The sequence below is a fragment of the Oncorhynchus mykiss genome, chromosome 9 (genome assembly GCF_057628025.1).
Source record: "Oncorhynchus mykiss isolate SJ-2025 chromosome 9, ASM5762802v1, whole genome shotgun sequence".
In the NCBI taxonomy this organism is placed as follows: Eukaryota; Metazoa; Chordata; class Actinopteri; order Salmoniformes; family Salmonidae; genus Oncorhynchus; species Oncorhynchus mykiss.
In genome coordinates, this window is record NC_143030.1 from 23,343,886 (window position 1) to 23,366,990 (window position 23,105).

At 42.4% G+C, this 23,105-nt stretch overlaps 2 protein-coding genes and 1 long non-coding RNA gene across 3 annotated transcripts; 2 read left to right on the forward strand and 1 right to left on the reverse strand.

The window, feature by feature from the left end:
- Window positions 1-45: 45 nt before the first annotated feature.
- Window positions 46-7,434, forward strand: LOC110532972 (uncharacterized). The gene is made up of 9 exons (XM_036987541.2): window positions 46-306; window positions 503-648; window positions 3,828-4,180; window positions 4,581-4,646; window positions 5,183-5,266; window positions 5,537-5,964; window positions 6,184-6,387; window positions 7,102-7,209; window positions 7,315-7,434. Exons 1-9 carry the CDS (start codon window positions 179-181, stop codon window positions 7,373-7,375), a joined length of 1,578 nt encoding a protein of 525 aa, XP_036843436.2. The 5' UTR covers window positions 46-178; the 3' UTR covers window positions 7,376-7,434.
- Window positions 7,435-7,750: 316 nt separating this feature from the next.
- On the reverse strand, window positions 7,751-14,675 carry ponzr1 (plac8 onzin related protein 1). The gene is made up of 4 exons (XM_036987542.2): window positions 14,332-14,675; window positions 12,351-12,452; window positions 9,615-9,766; window positions 7,751-9,141 (listed from the first exon to the last, which is right to left on the reverse strand). The coding sequence occupies exons 2-4, from the start codon at window positions 12,448-12,450 to the stop codon at window positions 9,001-9,003; spliced, it is 393 nt and encodes a 130-aa protein (XP_036843437.1). The 5' UTR covers window positions 12,451-12,452; window positions 14,332-14,675; the 3' UTR covers window positions 7,751-9,000.
- A 523-nt stretch (window positions 14,676-15,198) lies between these two features.
- On the forward strand, window positions 15,199-19,722 carry LOC149980853 (uncharacterized). Its single transcript, XR_016483164.1, has 2 exons — window positions 15,199-15,435; window positions 16,033-19,722. It is a non-coding gene; the product is annotated as an uncharacterized LOC149980853 (long non-coding RNA).
- Window positions 19,723-23,105: the final 3,383 nt, after the last annotated feature.

Sequence of the window (23,105 nt, forward strand, 5' to 3'; positions counted from 1 at the left end):
GGTGAGCTCACATTTGCATCGAAATTACATTATGACATCACATAGTGAAGTTCTCTGTCTTGTAATTCTAGAATGGCTGGTTACAGTTACATTCAAAGGCCGATCATATAGATGTGTAGATCCGGTTTCCTTTTCCTCTCTATCCTCTGAGTATTTTCGGAGAATTTAGGAAAAGAGAATGTCGGACCAATCCAAATGCACCACCATCTATATGTCTCGGGAGTTGAGACAGGCCAGCGACAAGGCTCTATCGACAGGTGCTCAAGAGATACGCTTTCCAGACCATAAATCACCACCATCTCTTCGGTAAGAATGTTTATTTTATAGCTAGGTCCAATAATATTCGGATAATCTGTGATCTCCATCAAGCGCACTTGTAGTTTATTGATTGGAAGATGACTGATAGCAAATCCGAGATGCCTTTTTTTAATGATTCCTTGCATGTGAAAATGTTTCAATCCCTCTCCCTCTCTCTGTGCTGTCTGTTGTGTGTGTAAATCAGAATTGGTCAAATTCAGTCACACCATTTGAGTTTAGGAATCCGCCGCTCTTTCGCCTCCACGGACCTGCTCACCAATGCGCATCCGCATTCAGCACACAGTGCACTTTCCCTGGACAGCCTGGAGGGGGTGCTATCGCTACACTCAGGTATGGACCAACCACAGCCATTGATTTCTATTCTCTCTCTCTCTATCTCTCTCCCCCTCTCTCTCTCTCTCTCTCTCTCTCTCTCTGTATTTTTATTTTATTACGATGCTACTCGTCCTGGGGTCTCTTTCTCTTCTTTACTTCTTTCTGTGGATGGATGCCCAGTTTCTTACACACACTTCTCCTTTCACCTTAACCCCATGTGTATCTTTATGGGACACTCCCTTTCTGTCTCGCATCTCTTACAGAAAAATTCTTCATTCATTTCTCAGTCATTTATATCTCTCTTTCTCTCTCTCTCTCCCTCTCTCTCTCTCTCTCGGTCTCTCTCTCTCTCTCGCTCTCTCTTTCTCTCTCTCTCTCTCTCTGTCTCTGTCTCTGTCTCACTTTCCCTCCCCCACCTTATCTAAACACTTACTAATTTCATGAGAAAAGAAAGTGAAAGATACAACACACCCAATTGATACAGGAAATACGTGAGAAAAGGGTTTAATCATTTCTAGAAGTGCACTCAAGTTCAAAGCCCTTGAGCATTTGTGTGTTTCAAGTTTCATTAGTCATATGTGCGGGATAATGCTTCTCGATGCAACAACAACAAGAAATAATAAAGGATAAGAATATGAACATAAAGTAAATGACTCAGTAGAATAGAGTAAATATTTTAGCATAAGTATAATAGAGGAAGGCACAATTTATAGTCCAATGTTTACATGTGTTTTGTGGGAGGGGGGATTGGGGGGCAATTGTTTAAATTGTTCAGTATTCATCAATCTTAATAAGACTCTGGAAATTTTTTAACAAGTTTGTGCTGCTGAGTATGGCCGGTGGGAGGCCTGTAGCAGGGCACTGTCCCCATTTGGACTTTAACAGCTGTAACTGCCAATACCTGCAATCTATAGAAAAATGTGCCGCCCCTGAGCGTCTGCTCATGTCGCCTATGTCAACGTAGGGATGGTGCCAGGTTTCCTCCAGACGCGATGCTCGGTATTCAGGCCAAAGAGTTCAATCTTGGTTTCCTCAGACCAGAGAATCTTTTTTCTCATTGCATGTGTGATTTCGTCTGGCCACTCTACCATAAAGGCCTAATTGGTGGAGTGCTGCAGAGATGGTTGTTCTTCTGGAAGGTTCTCCCATCTCCACAGAGGAACTCTAGAGCCCTGTCAGAGTGACCATCGAGTTCTTGGTCACCACCCTGACCAAGGCCCCCGATTTCTCAGTTTTGCTGGGCGGCCAGCTCTAGGAAAAGTCTTGGTGGTTTCAAACTTCTTCTATTTAAGAATGATGGAGGCCACTGTGTTCTTAGGAACCTTCAATAATGCAGAAATGTATTGTTACCCATTCCCAGATCTGTGCCTTGACACAATCCTGTCTCGGAGCTCTATGGACAATTCCTTCGACTTCATAGCTTGGTTTTTCCTCTGACATGCACAGTCAAGTGTGGGACCTTATATAGACAGGTGTGTGCCTTTCCAAATCATGTCCAATCAGTGAATTTACCACAGGTGGACTCCAATGAAGTTGTAGAAACATCTCAAGGATGATCAATGGAAAAGGATAGACCTGAGCTCAATTTCGAGTCACATAGCAAAGGGTCTGAATACTTATGTAAATCATTTTTAATAATACATTAACAAAAATGTCAAAACTGTTTTCACTTTGTCATTATGGGGTATTGTGTGTAGATTGCTGAGGAAATTGTTTTATTTAATCCATTTTAGAATAAGGCCGTAATGTCACAAAATGTGGAAAAGGTCAAGGGGTCTGAAAACTTGCCAAAAGCACTGTAAGTGGACATTATAAAGGGCTATATTTTAGGCCAGTTTTTGTGGCAGTTGTAATGCATGTTTTTTTAATAGGCTATTTGTCTTTTTTCAATATGGCCTGTGTGCTGATTGAGTTTGACACCCCTGCTTTAGGGCATTCGTTCTACCATTTATGACATTCTTCTGGTGAGCAATGGTTTATTTAGTCTTCTAGTGCAACATACTGTATAATGACAGAAGATAAGCTGCATGTATCTAATTACAGACCAGTTGACTAACAAGTAGCTGACCAAAATATTGGAAATTATATGCAGAAACATGTCTAAATTAGGCAACAACAAAATAGTCCTGCAACCCCGGTCAAAAAAATCATTCCATTGTCTCTGGCTGTAGCCTACAGCTAATTTTCTATATTTTGCGGGTTAGAGTCGGGTGCGGGCTTCAGATTTTCACTTTATCACATATAGTCAGGCGGTTGAAGATGGGTTATTAGCAATTGCGTGTGCGGGAGCAGGTGAACAAACCGTTGACCCGCTCACCACTATTTCTCATATTCTTTGGGGAGAACCCTGAGGTCTGTGTGGGAGTGCGCAAATGCATCTGCGCTAAGGTATAGAGAATCAGAGCAGGTGGTCAGTCCAGTTCAAGTGTTCATCAAATGGCTTGTAGCAGAGCCTGTCGGTATCAGACCTTATTAGGGGTGTGCCGAGTAGTCGGACAAAACCAGTATCATAACGGATATGTGCAATTTTCTGGATACGTTTATGATCAGAGTATTTTTTGTAATTTATCCGTGATAAAAATACAAAATACAAAATTAGGTGCCAGCAAACATCTTTTCATGTCAGTCAGTAATGTGCAAGGTTCCATGTGGTTTAAATCATGGTACCGGGCCGTAATGCAACCAGTCTGGATGTTCTCGATGGTGAAGCGGTAGTATTTGGAGAGGACCCAGGGTGCCATGTCCATTTGTGTCTGTGTGTGTGTGTGTGTGTGTGTGTGTGTGTGTGTGTGTGTGCGCAGGCCTAAGTGCATGTGTGTGTGTGTGTGCATGCATGCAATTGCCTATAGCCTTGTCATGTTTCCGCTAGTGTTTTCCAGTTCCCCACATGCTGTGTATTACAACTCATCAGGATCAAAGTTGACCACCATGGTTTACCCTTTAACCCATGTCATCTCAAACCATGACATCATTTTCCCAATATAGTGCACTACTGACCAGAGCCTCTTGTCTTCAAAGTAGTGCACTACTAAAGTAATAGGGTGTCATTTGAGATTTGGACATTATTGGAAGTTTAAATCAAGGTGGACAACTCTAGTCCTGAAGAACCACAGTGTGTGGAGGCTTTTGTTCAAAACCAGATTTGGCCCATGAAACATAATAGACTACCTTTCCCCTTTCCCCTTCTCTATCAGACTCTAGAGTGGAGCTCCAGCCTACCAGTGACACCACCCTGAACCCCAGGAGCTCCCACAGCAGCCGGCTTTCCCTGGAGGCCATAGCGCTGCCTGCAGGTGGGGAGGGGAAGTGCAGCGACGGAAAAAAGAGTTTGGGCACGGAGCACGAGGAGAACTGGCAGGACGCCAGGGACGGCGCCAACGAGTTGCACCCTGAGGATGATGAGGATTCGGGGTCCCTTGAGTCCATCGATGAGGAAGAGGAGGAGGAAGGCTTAATGGTGGTAAACCTCAAAGCAAGTAAAGAGAAAAGGAAAAAGAGACATGATGTGGAGGGGACTTCAACTGAGAGCCCATCAAAGTACCTACAGGTCAGGCAGTGTAGAACTGATGTTTGGGGTTGTTTGCTTTAACATATTGGGAGATGGGTGGATGGTACATATTGGTGGAGGATGGAGTGAGAGTTACACAAGTTATTCCCATTCAATGTTATTCAATGAGTCCCTTGTAAAAGTACTTAAAAACTGAAAAGAAAACCCACTATTATCATTAAGGTTGTTTGAATGAGCTATTTCGATGTTGAAGCTATTGTGTTTTTACATTTGCAATGGTTACATCTACCACTCAGGAAGTGTGGTTAAATCCACCACCCAGGAAGTGAAAAACATGTGGCAAGGCTTTGAATACTATTGTATAGATTAGATTCTGCAGCATTATAAGAAACATCTGTCTTGTTTGTTTCTGTATTTTCTTTGGCTTTTGTCCCTGCAGGAATTCCATAGTTTACCCAAGAGGCTAGTGCCCTCTGAGATCACCCACTGTCTGTATGAACTAGAGGTGAGTAACAGACAGAAAGCAACTAAAACGGTGGGCTGGGTTCAAGTAGTATTGGGGTTTCTTTCTGTTTGAAAAGACTGAAATTTCAGCTTGTTTGCACAGGTGGGGTTTGTGGACCGGCTGACACCATCGCCAGACAATATAAGTTAATAGACCAATAAAGAGTTTGCCCTCCTCTCTGACAATAATAGTTTGTTTTCAGGTTACATTTCCCACCCATTAGGCTCCTCCAATTAGGTCCCTCACTCAGGCCACTCCCAGACAGTCCTATCTTGAGAAATAGCTTTTTGATAAGAATCTATTTTTGTTTCCTTTTGACCATTTTAATTAAACAATCAATGTAAGGTACTTCATTCTTACCCAGAAAATCTTTGATATTGACATGAATACGGCTGCAGTGAACCTTTAACCTCAACAGATGTGTGTGGAGATGTTTGTTCTCTACTAACTACTCTGTCAGCTCGTAATGCTGGCATCTTGCCAGGTCTTTCCCGGATGCAAATAATAGTTAACTTCCTTCCCTCCTTTTCTCATAGGAGGAGTGCAGGGGAGTGGAGAGAGAGAGCGACAGTGTCAAATGGAAGATGGAGCTAATTCATCGCAGCGTGGTCACGGTCCAGGTGAAAGAAGGAGGTGGAAAAAGGGAGGAGCGAAAGAGAGAGAGAGAAAGAGGGAGACCATGGCAAATCTGAAGAGGGATAAAATGTTCTAGCGTTGATAGCTTTCTCATGACTGCGGAATAAATATGTTGCTAAATATGCCATGCTGAAGACAAATTCCAAATAGATACAGTATATTGTACATGGAATGCTACTTTAACAGAAGTTTTTCTGCTGTAGCTAAATGAATTAATTCTATACTAGATTTTCAGGTTTGTACGTTATTTTCAGGAAACACTGCGGACTCTTCTGAAACGCTTGGTGGAGGCTCAGAGCAACGAAGCCCTGGACCCAACCCCAATACCGACCACCCACCACCTCCTCTCCACCACCCACCACCGCCCCCCTCACTCGCCCTCTCACTCCCTCTTCCACTCCGCCAACCCTCTCTTGCTGGCAGACGCCCCCACCAAGATCCTTTCCACCTCCCAGGTGAACCAGGTGCCCTCCAACCTGTCCCAGTGTACACACCACCACTGCCTGACTCACCGTTCCGTGGCGCGCAGCCCATCCGAGACTTGCCTGACAGAGGCCAATGCCACCCTGACCCAGGGCCACTGCTGCCCCAGGACCACAAGCCCTGGAACCGCCACCCTGACCAGCTGTGCCCAGCGGGGGAAGGAGAGGGCAGCAGCCCTCCATGCCATCACTGACCTGAGGTACTGGCAGTATAGATGCAGGCAGCCAATCAGAAGAATAATAATAATAATACTAATAGATGTATTTTATACAGCGCTTTTCATTACATACAGAATCAAACAGACGCACATTTACATTTCCTTTCACCATATTCAGCAAACCAAAAAAACACCAGTTTCATGAAAAAGATTGATTTACAGTATGTGGCCTTCTCCCCCCTAACCTCTAACCCCCTATAGGATGGACGTAGAGCACCTGCGCGCGGCCTATGAGGAGGGGCGCCAGGAGCACCGGGAGACCCTGGGGGTGCTGAGGGCCTTCCAGAAGGACATGGGTACCCTGGTGTCCCACTGGCAGAGAGACAGACAGGACAGACAGAAGCAGAGTGACGTCGGCACACAGCTGGAGGCTATCAGACAGCAATCCAACAATGTCACTGAGATGTGAGTGTGTGTGTGAGGGGGGGGGGGGGGGGGGCAGAGAGAAAGAAAGGGAGGAATACCTTGTGAGAAAGAGAGTGGAGGAGCGAGCGAAGATCTGGACAGTTGGAAATGTGTTAGAGATGGGGATTGAAGGGGAGGGGGGAGTAAAAAGAGGAGAGTGAGACAACAAATGAGAGCAAAGGGAAGGAAATCGAGGGAACGGTATGGTTAAAAGCTGAGGCCTCGGAGGAAGAAAGAGAAGTCAGCAGACATTTTGAGACGAGTCTGTTGTTATTTGCCCCTTTTGATTATTATCTTCATCTCTGAACCATCGCAGAGGACTGGTAACTAAAAGAAAACAACCACATTTCCTCAAGTCTTATCATTATTTTATTAGTGTTTCTTTATGCAACCAAATGAAATGGTGGTCGCTGAATATGATGCTGATAACAAAAGGCTTGTTTGGTGAAAAATGTGGCTAAAATCAAATCACATTTATTCGTCACAATCACAGTTTATAGCATGTATAAAATGTGCAGTGAAATGCTTACGTGTTAGCGCCCTCAACAAAGAAGTACATTAATCAATTATCATTAATAACAATGAAGAGTCAAGTCAACAATAACAAGTAATAGTAGAAGTAATAGCGAGTAGCAGAAGTGGGCTCTGGGGTGAGGTGTGTTAGTAAGAGCACGTGTGTGTGTGTGTGTGTGTGTGTGTGTGTGTGTGTGTCAGGACTCGGCAGGCAGTTGCTGTGTTCGGTAAAGTGGGGCTTCAATTGGAGGGGCTGGGAGCAGTAGGAACTCTGGTCCGCTCTGCCTCTACCAAGCTGACACCCAACAGGTAGGAGTGAGTGTGTGTCTGTGTGTGTTACCTATTGGTACGACTGTTGCATGCACCATTTTCTGTGATCTGATACTAAATGCTTGTGTGTGTGTGTGTGTGTAGCTCTCTACTGTGCCAGTGCTGCACTTCCAAGACAATGGATGGAGAGAGCAAAGAAGACTGAGAGCAAACATATAGCATTGTCTTGATTGAAACCGTTGAAATAAAACGTTTATCTGGAAATCTTATCTTCTTTCTGTTTTTTCCTTTCCTTTTTTTTTTTACATTCTCACTGAGTTCAACTTAACTGCACATTAACTTGTGTTAATCTTTAACTTTTTCAAAAAGGGAAACAGGTAAGTCAGTCACTATATACTGCTTTGTGATACAGTACACATAGGCCTCTTTGGAGTTCAGTCACAGATAAATGTCATAAATGTACTGAACTGTACTGATCTTGTGGGACACTGTTGACGGTAACACACACATGCACATCCACATGCGCGCACACACAGACGAAGGCACACACAAAAGGATCACCAATACTCCTTTGAACAACTTTGTAAAGGTAAGACGTGTAAATGCTTTATTTAAAAACACTTATTGAACAAGCAGGTGAAATCAAGGACAAAGCAACAGAGGAAACAGTGTTCCGCTGTAGCTCAGTTGGTAGAGGATGGCGCTACCAGGGTAACGGGTTCGTTTCCCGGGACCACTGGTACGTTATATTTATGCACGCATGTCTGCTAAATGGCATACACTATCATTTATATATAACATTCAATTTTAAATGCTGTTGCCGTTTGAATCATGGTTCAAGCATTTTACATTTACAACAGTACATTTAGTCATTTAACACTTATCTAAAGTACTCATCTTTAGGTAGCGAGGTAAGACAACCAAATAGCCATAATAGACCAAACTTTTTCTCAGTAGAGCAACTATCAGCAAAGTCAGGGATAGTAATAAAAGACAAGTGAAAGTGTGCAAGAAAGGCAAGTAGCCTGCATGTTAAACTGTAAAAGAAATGTTTAAAGGTCCAATGCAGCCATTTTTATCTCAACATCAAATCATTTCTGGGTAACAATTAAGTACCTTACTGTGATTGTTTTCAATTCAAATGGTAAAAAGGTACAAAAATAGATTCTTAGCAAAGAGCAATTTCTCAGGCAATGATTTTGTTAGGACTGTCTGGGTGTGGTTTAAGTGAGGAGGGGAAAACTGACAATTTGCTGTTATTGGCAGAGAGGTTTGGAACTCTCTTTCTCATTGGTCTACTAACTCATTTACAGCCTGGTGATGTCAACATGGAAGGCCAAAACTCCTACCAAAACAGGGGGACATTTCAGGCAGTCTTTTTACACAGCTCGTACACTAAAAGGGCATTATCATAATTTTCACAATTTCACAGTATTATTCCAACCTCATAGTGTGGAAATATATATAAAACACAGACAAATCACGTTTTTGACTGGACTGGACCTTTAAAGCCTGAGATTAACATTCAATGGTTACTATGAGATGAGTAAATGGTATAAAATGTCTCTCCTACAGACACATCTGAAGTATTCAGTACATTCAACATATCTTTGCTATAAACTGGAATGGTATTCTATTTCGATATGGCCATCACTATTTGGCTATGCTAGAAATTATGAAATTGTGTAATTTTTCAACCACAAACCCAAACTGTAAGCCCGATCCTTAACCTTTACACAATATAAGGAACAAAAAGTTAGTAAAGCACTTGCTCAGCAGTTAAGACCCTTCTAGACTTTGCCATCTAGTCCCTACCCTCATTTTGGGGTCCTAAGCCATGCGAACCTGTTGGGTGACCACGTGAACCTGTTGGGGACCTGATGTGGTCTGAGTCTTAACCTCACGAGCCATCTGGCACCAGGTACAGACGTAGCAGCAACACACCAATGCGACGTCTCCACACGTCGAACCCTGAGAGGGGGAAGAGGGAAGGACAGATGGATAGAAAATGAAAGCAGAGGACAAGAACATGTCAACAGGACAGAGTTAAAAGGGGATGAGGACAGAGGTGGAGAGAAGAATAGCGGGTGTAGCACAAGTTAAGGGGAGAAGGAGAGAGAAAAGGTTGAGTTTAATTCCATATTCAGTGTTATATTTAAAGGGTAATCAAGGCAATAACAACACTAAGAACAACAGCATTGAGGGGTGGGTTTAAAGGGGGGGGGGGGGGGGGGAGTGCACCAACATTATTTGTTCACACCTCAAACATCTGGTAGTTTCCAAAACCATATCCCCTCAGATGGGAAAGTAAGAAACACTGTGGATGGCAACGGATGTGGGTGCTGTGGAAACCACCACCCACCTACCCCCTCCCTTTTTCCACTCTCACCGCACCCTCCCTGCTCTCCCCCATCGGCACCCCCACCCTCTCGCAGGGCTCCTACCTGGATGCCATAGCGTTCTCTCATGGAGGAGCGCATGCAGCAGGAGACAGCCATAAAGGCACATGGGTCCAGGAGGGGCATGCAGAGACACCAGCCGAAGTGGGAGGCCGTCTGACACTGAAAACAGGGGAAGCACCACAAGGCACAGCAACCTGGGAGACACACACACACACAATTGAAGGTCAACGTACAGTCATGACCAAAAGTTTTGAGAATGACACAAATATTAACTTCCACAAAGTTTGCTGATTCAGTGTCTTTAGATATTTTTGTCTAATGTTACTATGGAATACTGAAGTATAATTACAAGCATTTCATAAGTGACAAAGGCTTTTATTGACAATTACATGAAGTTGATGCAAAGAGTCAATATTTGCAGTGTTGACCCTTCTTTTTCAAGACCTCTGCAATCCGCCTTGACATGCTGTCAATTAACTTCTGGACCACACTGATGGCAGCCCATTCTTGCATAATCAATGCTTGGAGTTTCTCATAATTTGTGGGGTTTTGTTTTTCCACCCGCCTCTTGAGGATTGACCACAAGTTCTCAATGGGATTAAGGCCTGGGGAGTTTCTGGCCATGGACCCAAAATATTGATATTTTGTTCCCTGAGCCACTTAGTTATCACTTTTGCCTTATGGCAAGGTGCTCCATCATGCTGGAAAATGCATTGTTCGTCACCAAACTGTTCCTGGATGGTTGGGAGAAGTTGCTCTCAGAGGATGTGTTGGTACCATTCTTTATTCATGGCTGTGTTCTTAGACAAAGTTGTGAGTGAGCCCACTACCTTGACTGAGAAGCTACCCCATACATGAATGGTCTCAGGATGCTTTACTGTTGGCATGACACAGGACTGATGGTAGCGCTCACCTTGTCTTCTCCAGACAAGCTGCTTTTTTCCGGATGCCCCAAACAATCGGAAATGGGATTCATCAGAGAAAATGACTTTACCCCAATCCTCAGCAGTCCAATCCCTGTACCTTTTGCAGAATATCAGTCTGTCCCTGATGTTTTTCCTGGAGAGAATTGGCTTCTTTGCTGCCCTTCTTGACACCAGGCCACCCCTCAAAAGTCTTCGCCTCACTGTGCGTGCAGATGCACTCACACCTGCCTGCTGCCATTCTTTAGCAAGCTCTGTACTGGTGGTGCCCCGATCCCGCGGCGGAATCAACCTTAGGAGACAGTCCTGGCACTTGCTGAACTTTCTTGGGCGCCCTAAACCCTTCTTCACAACAATTGACCTGCTCTCCTTGAAGTTCTTGATGATCTGATAAATGGTTGATTTAGGTGCATTCTTACTGGCAGCAATATCCTTGGCTGTGAAGCCAAGGTTTTGTGCAAAGCAATGATGATGGCACGTGTTTCCTTGCAGGTAACCATGGTTGACAGAGGAAGAACAATGATTCCAAGCACCACCCTCCTTTTGAAGCTTCCAGTCTGTTATTCGAACTCAATCAACATGGCAGAGTGATCTCCAGCCTTGTCCTCCTCAACACTCACACCTGTGTTAAGAGAGAGAGATTCACTGACATGAGGTCAGCTGGTCCTTTTGTGTCAGGGCTGAGATGCAGTGGAAATGTTTTTGGGGGGATTCTGTTCATTTGCATGGAAAAGAGGAACTTTGCAATTAATTGCAATTCATCTGATCACTATTCATAACATTCTGGAGTAAAGGCAAATTGCCATCATACAAACTGAGGCAGCAGAATTTGTGAAAAATAATATTTATGTCATTTTCAAAACTATTGGCCACGACTGTAGTATGTAACACTTGATAGTTCATATACAACATATTAGAATGTCATGAAACAATGTTTGATCATAGAGTGAAAATAGAGGAAAAACTATAAACAAATGTATGTAAATTAACTCATTTTCAACACACATTTCTCCTCTCCCGATCTTTCTTCCTTCTCTCCGTCGATAATTTATCCTAACTTCCTCCCTCTGCCCCTCTCCTTCAGTCTCTAGAGAGCTCTCGAACAACCACAGATCAAATCTTTATTTTTAAGGAAACCGACTAATAAGTATACGATAATGGATGGGCAGGGATGGCATCAAAATAATTCAGCTTTCTCTCCTGTTCACTGTGGATGTTGGTGTAAAGTGTCCTGATAAAACCAACCCTATCCCACCCTGTAGCGTTTAAGGATCTGATTTCACCAGTTTATTGACATTCCAGTAACACAGCCCCCACTGTGTTACTGGAATGTGACGTCACATATTTGGTTCGAGCTTCCTGTTTTTCATTATCCAGTGAGGTCGTTTCTCCTAGACCCTCCCATCCCATGTAAGATTTGCAAAGGAAATGTAGCTTTAAAACTGCAACATTTTCTCTTAGCCTCAGGACAATACGTGTAGAATAGCATTATAAGACTGCACATGTTTCTCTCTGCACCATGTCAAAATGTGTTTCAAATGCAGGAAGTTAGCTGATTTCCCTGGGGAGGTCGGTTTCCTTGGGGCCGGGGGGTATCAGGTATATGTCTGGTTGTTGGTACAGTATTCTCTCAGTAAATCAAAGTATATGAAGTGCAAGATTCTTCGAACTAGTCTCTAGTCACGACAGACTGATTTTAATTTAAATATATTATCAAATATATACTCTGAAAGAAGAGCCCGAGGAAAGAAATAACCAAAAAATATATATACATTACAAAATAAAAACATAAATCTAGATTTCATTCTGGGTTTTGAGATGAGCATATTAGGTAAGTGACTCTATGATGACTTACAGGTGCCCATGTCAGAGCAGCAGTCACACAGTCCTGTGCTCCATTCCCCCGACCTCTGGGTGGTTGTTACAGTGGTGATCTGCTGCTGGTGGACAGCCATGGCTACACCACACCCAAGGAGAAAGAAGGAGATAGGGAGAAAGGGAAGGAGGGAGGAAGAGAAGAGATAAAGAAGGGAAGGAAGGGAGGGAGGGAAGGAAGGAAGAAAGGGGGGGAGGAAGAGAAGGAATTACATTTAGTGGGGAGAGAAATGCATCGGTCTGATAAGAGGTTTTAAATCCATGAAAGGAAGTAGTTACACTGAACAAAAATATAAACGCAACACGCAACAATTTCTAAGATTTTACTGAGTTACAGTTCAAATAAGGAAATCAGTTAATTGATATAAATGAATTAGGCCCTAATCTACGGATTTCACGTGACTGGGAATACATATTTGAAAAAGGTAGGGGCGTGGATTAAAAAAACAGTCCTTATCTGGTGTGACCACTATTTGCCTCATGGAACAAGACACATCTCCTTCGCATAGAGTTGATCAGGCTGTTGATTGTGGCCTGTGGAATGTTGCCCCAATTCTCTTCAGAGGCTGTGCGAAGTTACTGAATATTAGCGGGAACTGGAACTCGCTGTCGTACACATCGATACTTGTCTTATGCCTGCCCATAACTCCACCCCCACCCTGGAGCACTCTGTTCACAACGTTGACATCAGCAAACCGCTGGCCCACATGTCGCCATGCACGCGGTCTGCCATCTGCCTGGCACAGTTGAAACTGACGTTCATCCGTGAAGAGCACACTTCACCAGCATGGCAGTGGCAATTGAAGGTGAGCAATTGCATACTGAAGTTGGTTACAACACCAAACTGCAGTCAGGTCAAGATCCTGGTCAGGACGAAGAGCATGCAGATGAGCTTCCCTGAGACGTTTATGACAGTTTGTGCAGAAATGCAAAGGAGAAATGCTCACTAACAGGGATGCAAACTAATTTGTGCACAACATTTTAGAGAAATAAGCATTTTGTGTATATGAAACATTTTGGGGATCTTTTCTTTCAGTTCATTAAACATGGGACCAACACTTTTTCTATTCAGTATACATGTAACATTTCCCCAAAAAGTGTTGTTGTTGCTACAAACAATGACCTGTGCCTGTATCAAATAATGTTGAAGATTAATATTGAATAATATCAAAGATTCACTTTGAAAATCATCATGATTGCTCTATCTGTAGGATGATTTTCTGATATGACTGCAGTACCAACTTTTCTATGACGTAAAATCATACATTCCCTTCCTTATACTAACACATTTTACAGCCAATACCGTTCAGTCACCTTGCTAGATAAGATAACTGACCCACCACATGCACATAACAATTATATGAAATGATAGGCTATGCAAAGTACTCATTGTTTTCTGACAGATATATTAATTGAACCTTACTTTTGATTGATTAAATTATTATAGTTTCGTGAATCTTCAGGATGCCCAGGCCACATCGGGTTACAAGACACTATTTGCAATAGCAAAAGGAAATAATTATATATTGACGTTTACATATACGGTATACATAAATACACACGAAAACGAAAGACTATTGAAAAACAAAACCCTGATATTTCAATTATATAGTGCATCTTGTCGAATCTTCCATGCTTTTGAAATAAGATTTGCAACCATGAAGACTTATTTTCTAATTAACCATTCATGTTTCTCTTCATCACTAATTCAGAGTAGTTCTGGTTTCTTATTAGTGGGGAAAGTATAAACACACCTCATTGGATTAAATCAAATAGCCAAATAAGTCATGTTAGTTTAACATACAAGACCCATTATCGCAATGAACGTCTACAATAGAATATTGAAGAGACTGAAACCAAAAGAGGACGGTTTTAACCGCAATGTGCTATTAGTTGAAGATGGTATGTGTTTTTAGAAATTGGCAACTAGCTTTACAGATACATGTAATTTGTAATCTTACCTTTCTATTCCAATTAACTATAAAGCCTGAGAAGAGAGAAGTTGCAACACAGGGATCAACGGTTGTTCTGTTTCGGGATGTGGCGGCAGGCAGCCTAAAACACCTACAATGGAAGTTGGCCTCGGTGGAGTTTCGTTTTACAGAAATAGAGGTGCGGGCAATGTAACGCCTGGACGGTCCACCACACTTTAGCGATAAACCTTGTTGAGTACAGTTAGTGTGGGTTCAGTGAAATTATGATGAATATCAGGATGATATTTTTCTTTATTACTGTGCTTTCTACAAGTAGGTACACTCTAAAAATCTGACATACTCATTACAGAGTATGGGATTGATTGAAGCTCAATTTTAAATTCAAATCTCCCTACCATCATATCTAAGATAGTATGGCATCATTGATGCCAAGGGTAGCTAGAATTATTTATTTTTTATGTAAAAGTTTTTAGTTTTTATTAACCTTTATTTAAACAGGTGAACAAGCTGAGACAGTCTATTTTACAGTTGTGCCCTGTGATACAAAAAAAAACACAGTAATCAATAAGAATTTAAAACCAAACAAAATAAAATGATATAAAAAGTACAAGATGGAGATTAAAGCTATTAAAATAAATAAACTTCTATAAGAAAAACACACATTACAAAAAGCAATCACAGTTTATAATAAAAAGTTCATGTAATGTGCATTTAAACTGTTTCACAGGCACCAAAACATCTAACTGGAGTTCTTTCGGCGATTTATTCCATGACTAGTGGAGCATAATATTCAAGTACCGTATTGCCCAACTCAGAGTGAATACCGGGTATCTCTAGCACTAGCATGTCATGTGACTGCGATTATAACGGTGATTCTGATCCAACCATTAATTCATACATTGTTGTGTCCCTGGCCCGATAGGATGGAAGTTCAATATGTAGCTAGATGTAGAAGGCTAATGTTAACTAGCTAACGATGCCCATGAAAGGAAGTTAGGCTAGCGGGCAAGCATTTTAGCCAGGTAACCTTGGAAAACAAAAAATAAAAGTGTGCACTGTATGACAGACTTATAGACTTTTTTGTCAACATGAAAGAAAGGAGGATGGCATTGGCGTTTCTCTACTAGTAGGGTGAGTGAACATGTTTTTCTACTTGCACAAACACACAGAAATCAGAAACCATGGACAGCCACATCATATTTAGCTTACGTTGATTGGACTACATTGTTTTCCGTATCTTTTAGTTGTCACTGTATTAGACTAAGCAGAGGTGATTACATGATGTTGACATTTTGAAGTTGAAATGGTGCTGGAATAGTGGAGGCAGCTCCTGTTTTCTTTCAGACTTGTGGTAACTCTGTGGTTCTACATTACTTACCACGCTGTACGTCGTGTAACTGTTTGTTACATGCAATATGCTTTGTGGACTTCACCGGACAGATATTGCTCTCCAGTTTAGTGATAAAACAAAGGTGTGGTTGAATTTATTCGGCTACTATCTTCCTATTGTCTCGGCCTTAGGCCTATATATCACGGTCGAAAGGCATATGAAAGGTTGTAGAAGAAAAAAAAACGCGAGTCAAACGTTTAAACACACCTACCCATTCAAGGGTTTTTCTTCATTTGCTATATTTTCTACATTGTAGAATAAAGAGTGAAGACATCAAAACTATGAAATAATACATAACCGCCAGACCCAACCCCCACTGAACCGTCTTCGGCCCGCAGACTGACACCACCCCGACGACCCCCGGACGCAGCCCCTTGCGCTACCACGCACGAGAGACCGCGAGATGGGCCGCACAACGAACTTCCAACGGTTCCGAGAGGAGGGCGACGGAGCGACTGCTCCCCCAGCCACGGCTCGAGCCCAGCCCAGCCCATGAAAATGGACAAACTGAAGGGTGTGCAATGTAAATGCCCACTGAGTTGACATTCTGAACCATGTTTGAAGTCAGTAGGTCACGTGACCAAGGAGCTATTGAAATTAGAAAATTAGAAACATTTATGTAAAAACGTGTGGACTAACTAAAGGGTATACAATGTGTAGGCCCACTCAGTCAATAGCTAGTTAAGGCCAGTCAACAACAGCTGACCTCGACACAAAAGCTAGCTCACGTCCAAATACCAGTGCTACATTTTTCCACAAAACATAAAGGGAAAGGAAAGGGGGATACCTACAGTTGAAGTTTACAAATTGAAGAAGAAAAAAACTATTTCAATCAATTTTAGAATGTGGTCTGAATGCACTGTGTGTGACACACAGTTGAAGTCGGAAGTTTACATACACTTAGGTTGGAGTCATTAAAACTCGTTTTTCAAACACTCCACAAATTTCTTGTTAACAAACTGTAGTTTTTGAAGTTGGTTAGGACATCTACTTTGTGCATGACACAAGTAATTTTTTCAACAATTGTTTACAGACAGATTATTTCACTTAGAATTCACTGTATCACAATTCCAGTGGGTCAGAAGTTTACATACACTAAGTTGACTGTGCCTTTAAACAGCTTGGAAAATACCAGAAAATGATGTCATGGCTTTAGAAGCTTCTGATAATAATTGACTAATTGACATCATTTGAGTCTATTGGAGGTGTACCTGTGGATGTATTTCAAGGCCTACCTTCAAACTCAGTGCCCCTTTACTTGACATCATGGGAAAATCAAAAGAAATCAGCCAAGGCCTCAGAAAAAAATTGTAGACCTCCACAAGTCTAGTTCATCCTTGGGAGCAATTTCCAAATGCCTGAAGGTACCTTGTTCATCTTTACAAACAATAGTATGCAAGTATAAACACCATGGGACCACGCAGCCGTCATACCGCTCAGGAAGACGCGTTCTGTCTCCTAGAAATGAACGTACTTTGGTGCAAAAAAGTGCAAATCAATCACAGAACAACTGCAAAGGACCTTGTGACGATGCTGGAGGAAACAGGTACAAAAGTATCTGAATCCACAGTAAAAACGAGTCCTATATTGACATAACCTGAAAGGCCGCTCAGTAAGGAAGAAGCCACTGTTCCAAAACCGCCATAAAAAGCCAGACTACGGTTTGCAACTGCACATGGGGACGAAGATTGTACTTTTTGGTCTGATGAAACAAAAATAGAACTGCTTGGCCATAATGACCATTGTTATGTTTGGAGGAAAAAGGGGGAGGCTTGCAAGCCAAAGAACCCCATCCCAACTGTGAAGCACGGGGGTGGCAGCATCAGGTTGTGAGGGTGCTTTGCTGCAGGAGGGACTGGTTGCACTTCACAAAATAGATGGCATCATGAGGGAGAAAATTATGTGGATATATTGAAGCAACATCTCAAGACATCAGGCAGGAAGATAAAGCTTGGTCGCAAATGGGTCTTCCAAATGGACATTGACCCCAAGCATCCTTCCAACGTTGTGGCAAAATGGCTTAAGGACAACCAAGACAAGGTATTGGAGTGGCCATCACAAAGCCCTGACCTCAATCCTATAGAACATTTGTGGGCAGAACTGAAAAAGCGTGTGCGAGCAAGGACGCCTACAAAACTGACTCCGTTGCATCAGCTCTGTCAGGAGGAATTGACCAAAATTCCCCCAACTTATTGTGGGAAGCTTGTGGAAGGCTACTCGATGCATTTGACCCAAGTTAAGCAATTTAAAGGCAATGCTACCAAATACGAATTGAGTGAATGTAAACTTCTGGCCCACTGGGAATGTGATGAAATAAATAAATCATTCTCTCTACTAATATTCTGACATTTCACATTCTTAAAAAAAAGTGGTGATCCTAACTGACCTAAAACAGGGATTTTTTTACTAGGATTAAATGTCAGGAATAGTGAAAAACTGAGTTTAAATGTATTTGGCTAAGGTGTCTGTAAACTTCCGACTTCAACTGTAGGCAGTTGTACAACTGAATGCATTCATCTGAATTGTGTCTCCACATTTAACCCAACCCCTCTGAATCAGAGAGGTGCAAGGGGCTGCCTTAAATCGACATCCACGTCGTCGGTGCCTAGCTAGCTAACGTACATAAATTCAAAACCAACACCAACTTTGGACAAATTGTCATTACTGCTACCTTACAATGCATGCAATGGACTTTTTGTAACACGAGCTAACGATCTACTACATAGTCCAAGCTACGGTAAGAGCTAGCCATTTTTCACTGTCCCGACAGGACACAACTCAAACTGTAGCTGAGAAAACAAATGCACATGTAAACAGTGCGTTGTGCACTTCACTGGGCCAATCAGTGTATGATTGCTAGCGTCAGAAAAACAAACCAGTCTCGAACATCTAAAATAGATTCCAGTGCGCTCCTTCGCCTGTCTTCTTGACATTTTTATACAAATATTGTCTGATCAACAGTGCCATTTGACCGTCTTGATGGTATTTACAGCTCTGATCTGGATACTGGACAAGCCCATGCGTTAGATATTGGACAAATTCTGTCAACTCTGCAGTGCATGGCCATTCCAATGGCACAGGGTGAGGTGAAGGGAGGGGGCTAATGCACTCCCCCAACCCAGATTTTATATTTGTATAGGGTGTATAACTCTGCAATGCTTTTTAGGCCAGAAACAAGCTGTCAATGGCACAAGAAAGACGTGGCTCTTGTGTACAGGTTATATGTTCAAGTTTCTATGGCTGAGTTATACAACCTTCAAAAATCCTTGGCCTAAAAACGTTTTCCTTTACTTCCCTTTCAATCAGTATTGAGTCATATTTTACAATGTAAGACTGGCGCAATCAATTGAGATATTCATCTTCTGACAACTGTAAACAATTACTCTTGACTGTCCATGGTAAATTCTAAACAAACTTTAATAGTTAGTTCAAAACTGATTTGAGCTATTAGAGGGCAACAGCCAGCAGACCAGCGTTTAAACCAGCAACCCTTGCAGTTATGCAAGCACATTACATGTGCCATTAATGCCCAGACCTTTTGGCAGAGGCCAAATTAAAGGGTACAATAGCACTGCAAATGGCATCCTTGGTTGCCTTGCCACCGTGATATTTGGGCCTAAGGCCGAGATAATAAGAAGACACAGTGGCAGAATTTAGTCCAATCAAGTAATTGTGTGTCTAAATATGATGTGGCTGTCAATGGACTGACTTATGTGTGTGTGTGTGTCTTCCTAGGTTTTGGCCTTTCTAGCCAATGTGCTTCAACACCTGCATTGCTTGCTGTTTGGGGTTTCAGGCTGGGTTTCTGTACAGCACTTTGAGATATCAGCTGATGTACGAAGGGCTATATAAATACATTTGATTTGATTTGTTGTTATGTTGAGCACCTACTGATCAAAAAAATATATTTTCTAAATTAAATGTATTGCTACAAAACAAAGGTTTAAGAAAATAGCTTACTCAGTCAAGCATGGTGGTCTTAAAAGAAAAGCTTGCTTTCATATTATAAAAAAAAGATTGAAAAGGTATTGGATTGGGATTTGTGTGGTGTGTGAAGAATCCAATACTTTAACTTGTATGTGGTACATATCACATTATTGTGGTAGTAAAAAGCGGCAATATTACCCAGGGACAGTAGAGGGCGATGATCTGGTAATAGCCATCTACGGCCAAACAAGGAAGTGACGACACACCTAAACAAAGAACAGTGAATTGCCGTCCCTAGGAGGGGTGCGTCACTTGAGTGGGTTGAGTCACAGATGTGATCTTCCTGTCTGGGTTGGCGCTCCCCCTTGGGTTGTGCCATGGCGGAGATCTTTGTGGGCTATACTCGGCCTTGTCTCAGGATGGTAAGTTGGTGGTTGAAGATATCCCTCTAGTGGTGTGGGGGCTGTGCTTTGGCAAAGTGGGTGGGGTTATATCCTTCCTGTTTGGCCCTGTCCGGGGGTATCATCGGATGGGGCCACAGTGTCTCCTGACCCCTCCTGTCTCAGCCTCCAGTATTTATGCTGCAGTAGTTTATGTGTCGGGGGGCTAGGGTCAGTTTGCTATATCTGGAATACTTCTCCTGTCTTATCCGGTGTCCTGTGTGAATTTAAGTATGCTCTCTCTAATTCACTCTTTCTCAATCTTTCTCAATCTCGGAGGACCTGAGCCCTAGGACCATGCCTCAGGACTACCTGGCATGATGACTCCTTGCTGTCCGCAGTCCACCTGGCCGTGCTGCTGCTCCAGTTTCAACTGCTCTGCCTGCGGCTATGGAATCCTGACCTGTTCCCCCGGACGTGCTACCTGTCCCAGACCTATTATTTGACCATGCTGATCATTTATGAACATTTGAACATCTTGGCCATGTTCTGTTATAATCTCCACCCGGCACAGCCAGAAGAGGACTGGCCACCTCTCATAGCCTGGTTCCTCTTTAGGTTTCTTCCTAGGTTTTGGCCTTTCTAGCCAACGTGATTGAAAGGCCAACATGCTTCAACACCTGCATTGCTTGCTGTTTGGGGTTTTAGGCTGGGTCATAAAAATGCAAATTGTAAAACATTTAAAAAGTTATCCTTTTTAGATAAAACTATACTAAATATATTAATGTCACCGAATAATTTATTAAAACACACTGTTTTTCAATGAAGGTGTACAGTAGCCTCCACAACACTCTATAGAGTAGCACCATGGTGTAGCTGGAGGACAGCTAGCTTCCATCCTCCTCTGGGTACATTGACTTCAATACAAAACCTAGTAGGTTCGTGGTTCTCACCCCCTTCCATACTTGCAAAGTAATTATGAAAACTTCCGGAGGACGTCCAACCTATCAGAGCTCCTGCAGCATGAACTGACATGTCGTCCACCCAATCAAAGGATCAGATAATTAATCTAGTACTGAAAGCATAAGGTACAGCTGGCTTGCACTGCAGTGCATAAAATGTGATGAGTAGTTGACTTAGAGAGAGAAAGACAATAGTTTTGAACAAATTAACCTCGAAAATGCAGGTAGCTAGTTTAGCCTAGTCAAACAGAGGGATGCTATGTTAGCTAGCTGGCTATGACTCTCCAACACAACACTGGAACTCTTCCAACTCAAGGTAAGCTTTTGGTTTTCCCAATTCATTGCCCCCGGGGCCCGCCGGTGTAAGTGCTATACTGCTTACTGACTGCACACTAACATTACTGCATGATTGTAGCAGGTTTACTAACACTTTAGTTATATTAGCTATGTTGACTATGACATTACTTTAGCTAATATCGGGACAATGATGTAGGCTGTGTGTAGCAGTTATGATATGGTTTGGAAAGTTTTTTTTTCACCTGGTCACATACAGCTGATGTATTGTGCATTGAAGTCCACAAACGAAGGGAAAAAGGGAGAGGAGGTGAGCATTTAGACGCGAAAAGGAATACAACGTGGCTGTTGTATTATCTTGTATCAAATAAAATACAATTGTATTAGTCGCATGCGCCGAATACAACCTTACAGTGAAATGATTACTTACAAGCCCCTAATCAACAATGCAGATAAGAATAAGAGATAAAAGTAACAAGTAATTAAAGAGCAGCAGTAAAATAACAATAGCGATACTATGTACAGGGGGGTACCAACACAGAGTCAATGTGCGCGGGCCCTCGTTAGTTGAGGTAGTATGTACATATAGGTAAGAGTTATTAAAGTGACTATGCATAGATGACAACAGAGCGTAGCAGTGGCGTTTCCGTCATAAGGGGGGCCATGCAAATAGTCTGGGTAGCCATTTGACTAGACGTTCAGGAATCTTTTGGCTTTATATCAAGGCTTTTGGAATATGGTTACTGGTAAATGGTATGGTGTTTTTTGTTCCTGACCAAATCGGCTTCATTTTATATCCGACATGTATTCTTTTGTTACTTTTCATTCAGTTGTCCATATCAATTAACCTGGGCGTACCTAGAACTACTGCCACTCTCGTTGTCGGAGAGTCATAGAGAATGCATTCGGCATCATGGCTGCAAAGATTAGGATTCTTGGTTGTCCAATCGAGTGTACCCCTGAAAAGGCTAAGACCATTGTGAGGGCATGTGTGGCCTCCACAACTACCTGTCTTCCACAGATGAAGCTCATGAGCCAAACGCTAGATACGTCCCTCCCTTCTGGTAACTACCAACCTGGAGAGGGAGAGTGGAGGAGGGTTGTGGCAACAATCTCCAAGAGCAAGCGGGACTCGGCTTGCAAGTGAAACAAGAAACAAGCTCAGGGACTTCTTCCTCTTGACCCTGGACTTGTCATGGCAGGAAGACAAGGTTAGGAGAGTACAACTCAACCCAAGGCCAGCAAATACTGCAGAATAGGCCTGTGTTTGGATTGCAAACACACACACACCCCTCGATGGACGTACACAGTTATTTGTGTGCACTGTAAACCAAAGTACATTGTACTAAAATGTAGAGTTCTAATCTTGTTCGTAAATTGAAACCTGATTCTATGACATCTGTGCTCCCCAAGCTCTTGTTTAAGCCTGGGGTGGAATAAGTCATCACCTTTATCCCTCTACATCTACACATGTAACATCATATGATTTCCTTTTCATCAGCAAGTAATATTATACAGTATAGAGAGAAACCCCTGCACAGTATACCATTTACGAAGTGGGAACTGGCACCTAGACCAAAATGAAAGGAAGAACATGTATAAATCCATTTGTACCGCTTGCAACTGTCAACAGGAAGAAGTACCAAAAATGTAGCGTTTATGTAAATGATTTGTGAGATGTGCATAATGAAACCGCATGGGAACGTCTGGGATGTTGTTAGTAATGCATTCAGCTACAAGTGTTTGTGCCCGACAAGGATATAACCTATAAAATCATATCAGGAAAGAGTAACAAAATGTGTAGTCAACATGTAGTAATTATTAGTTTATGATAAATCAGTTGTAATC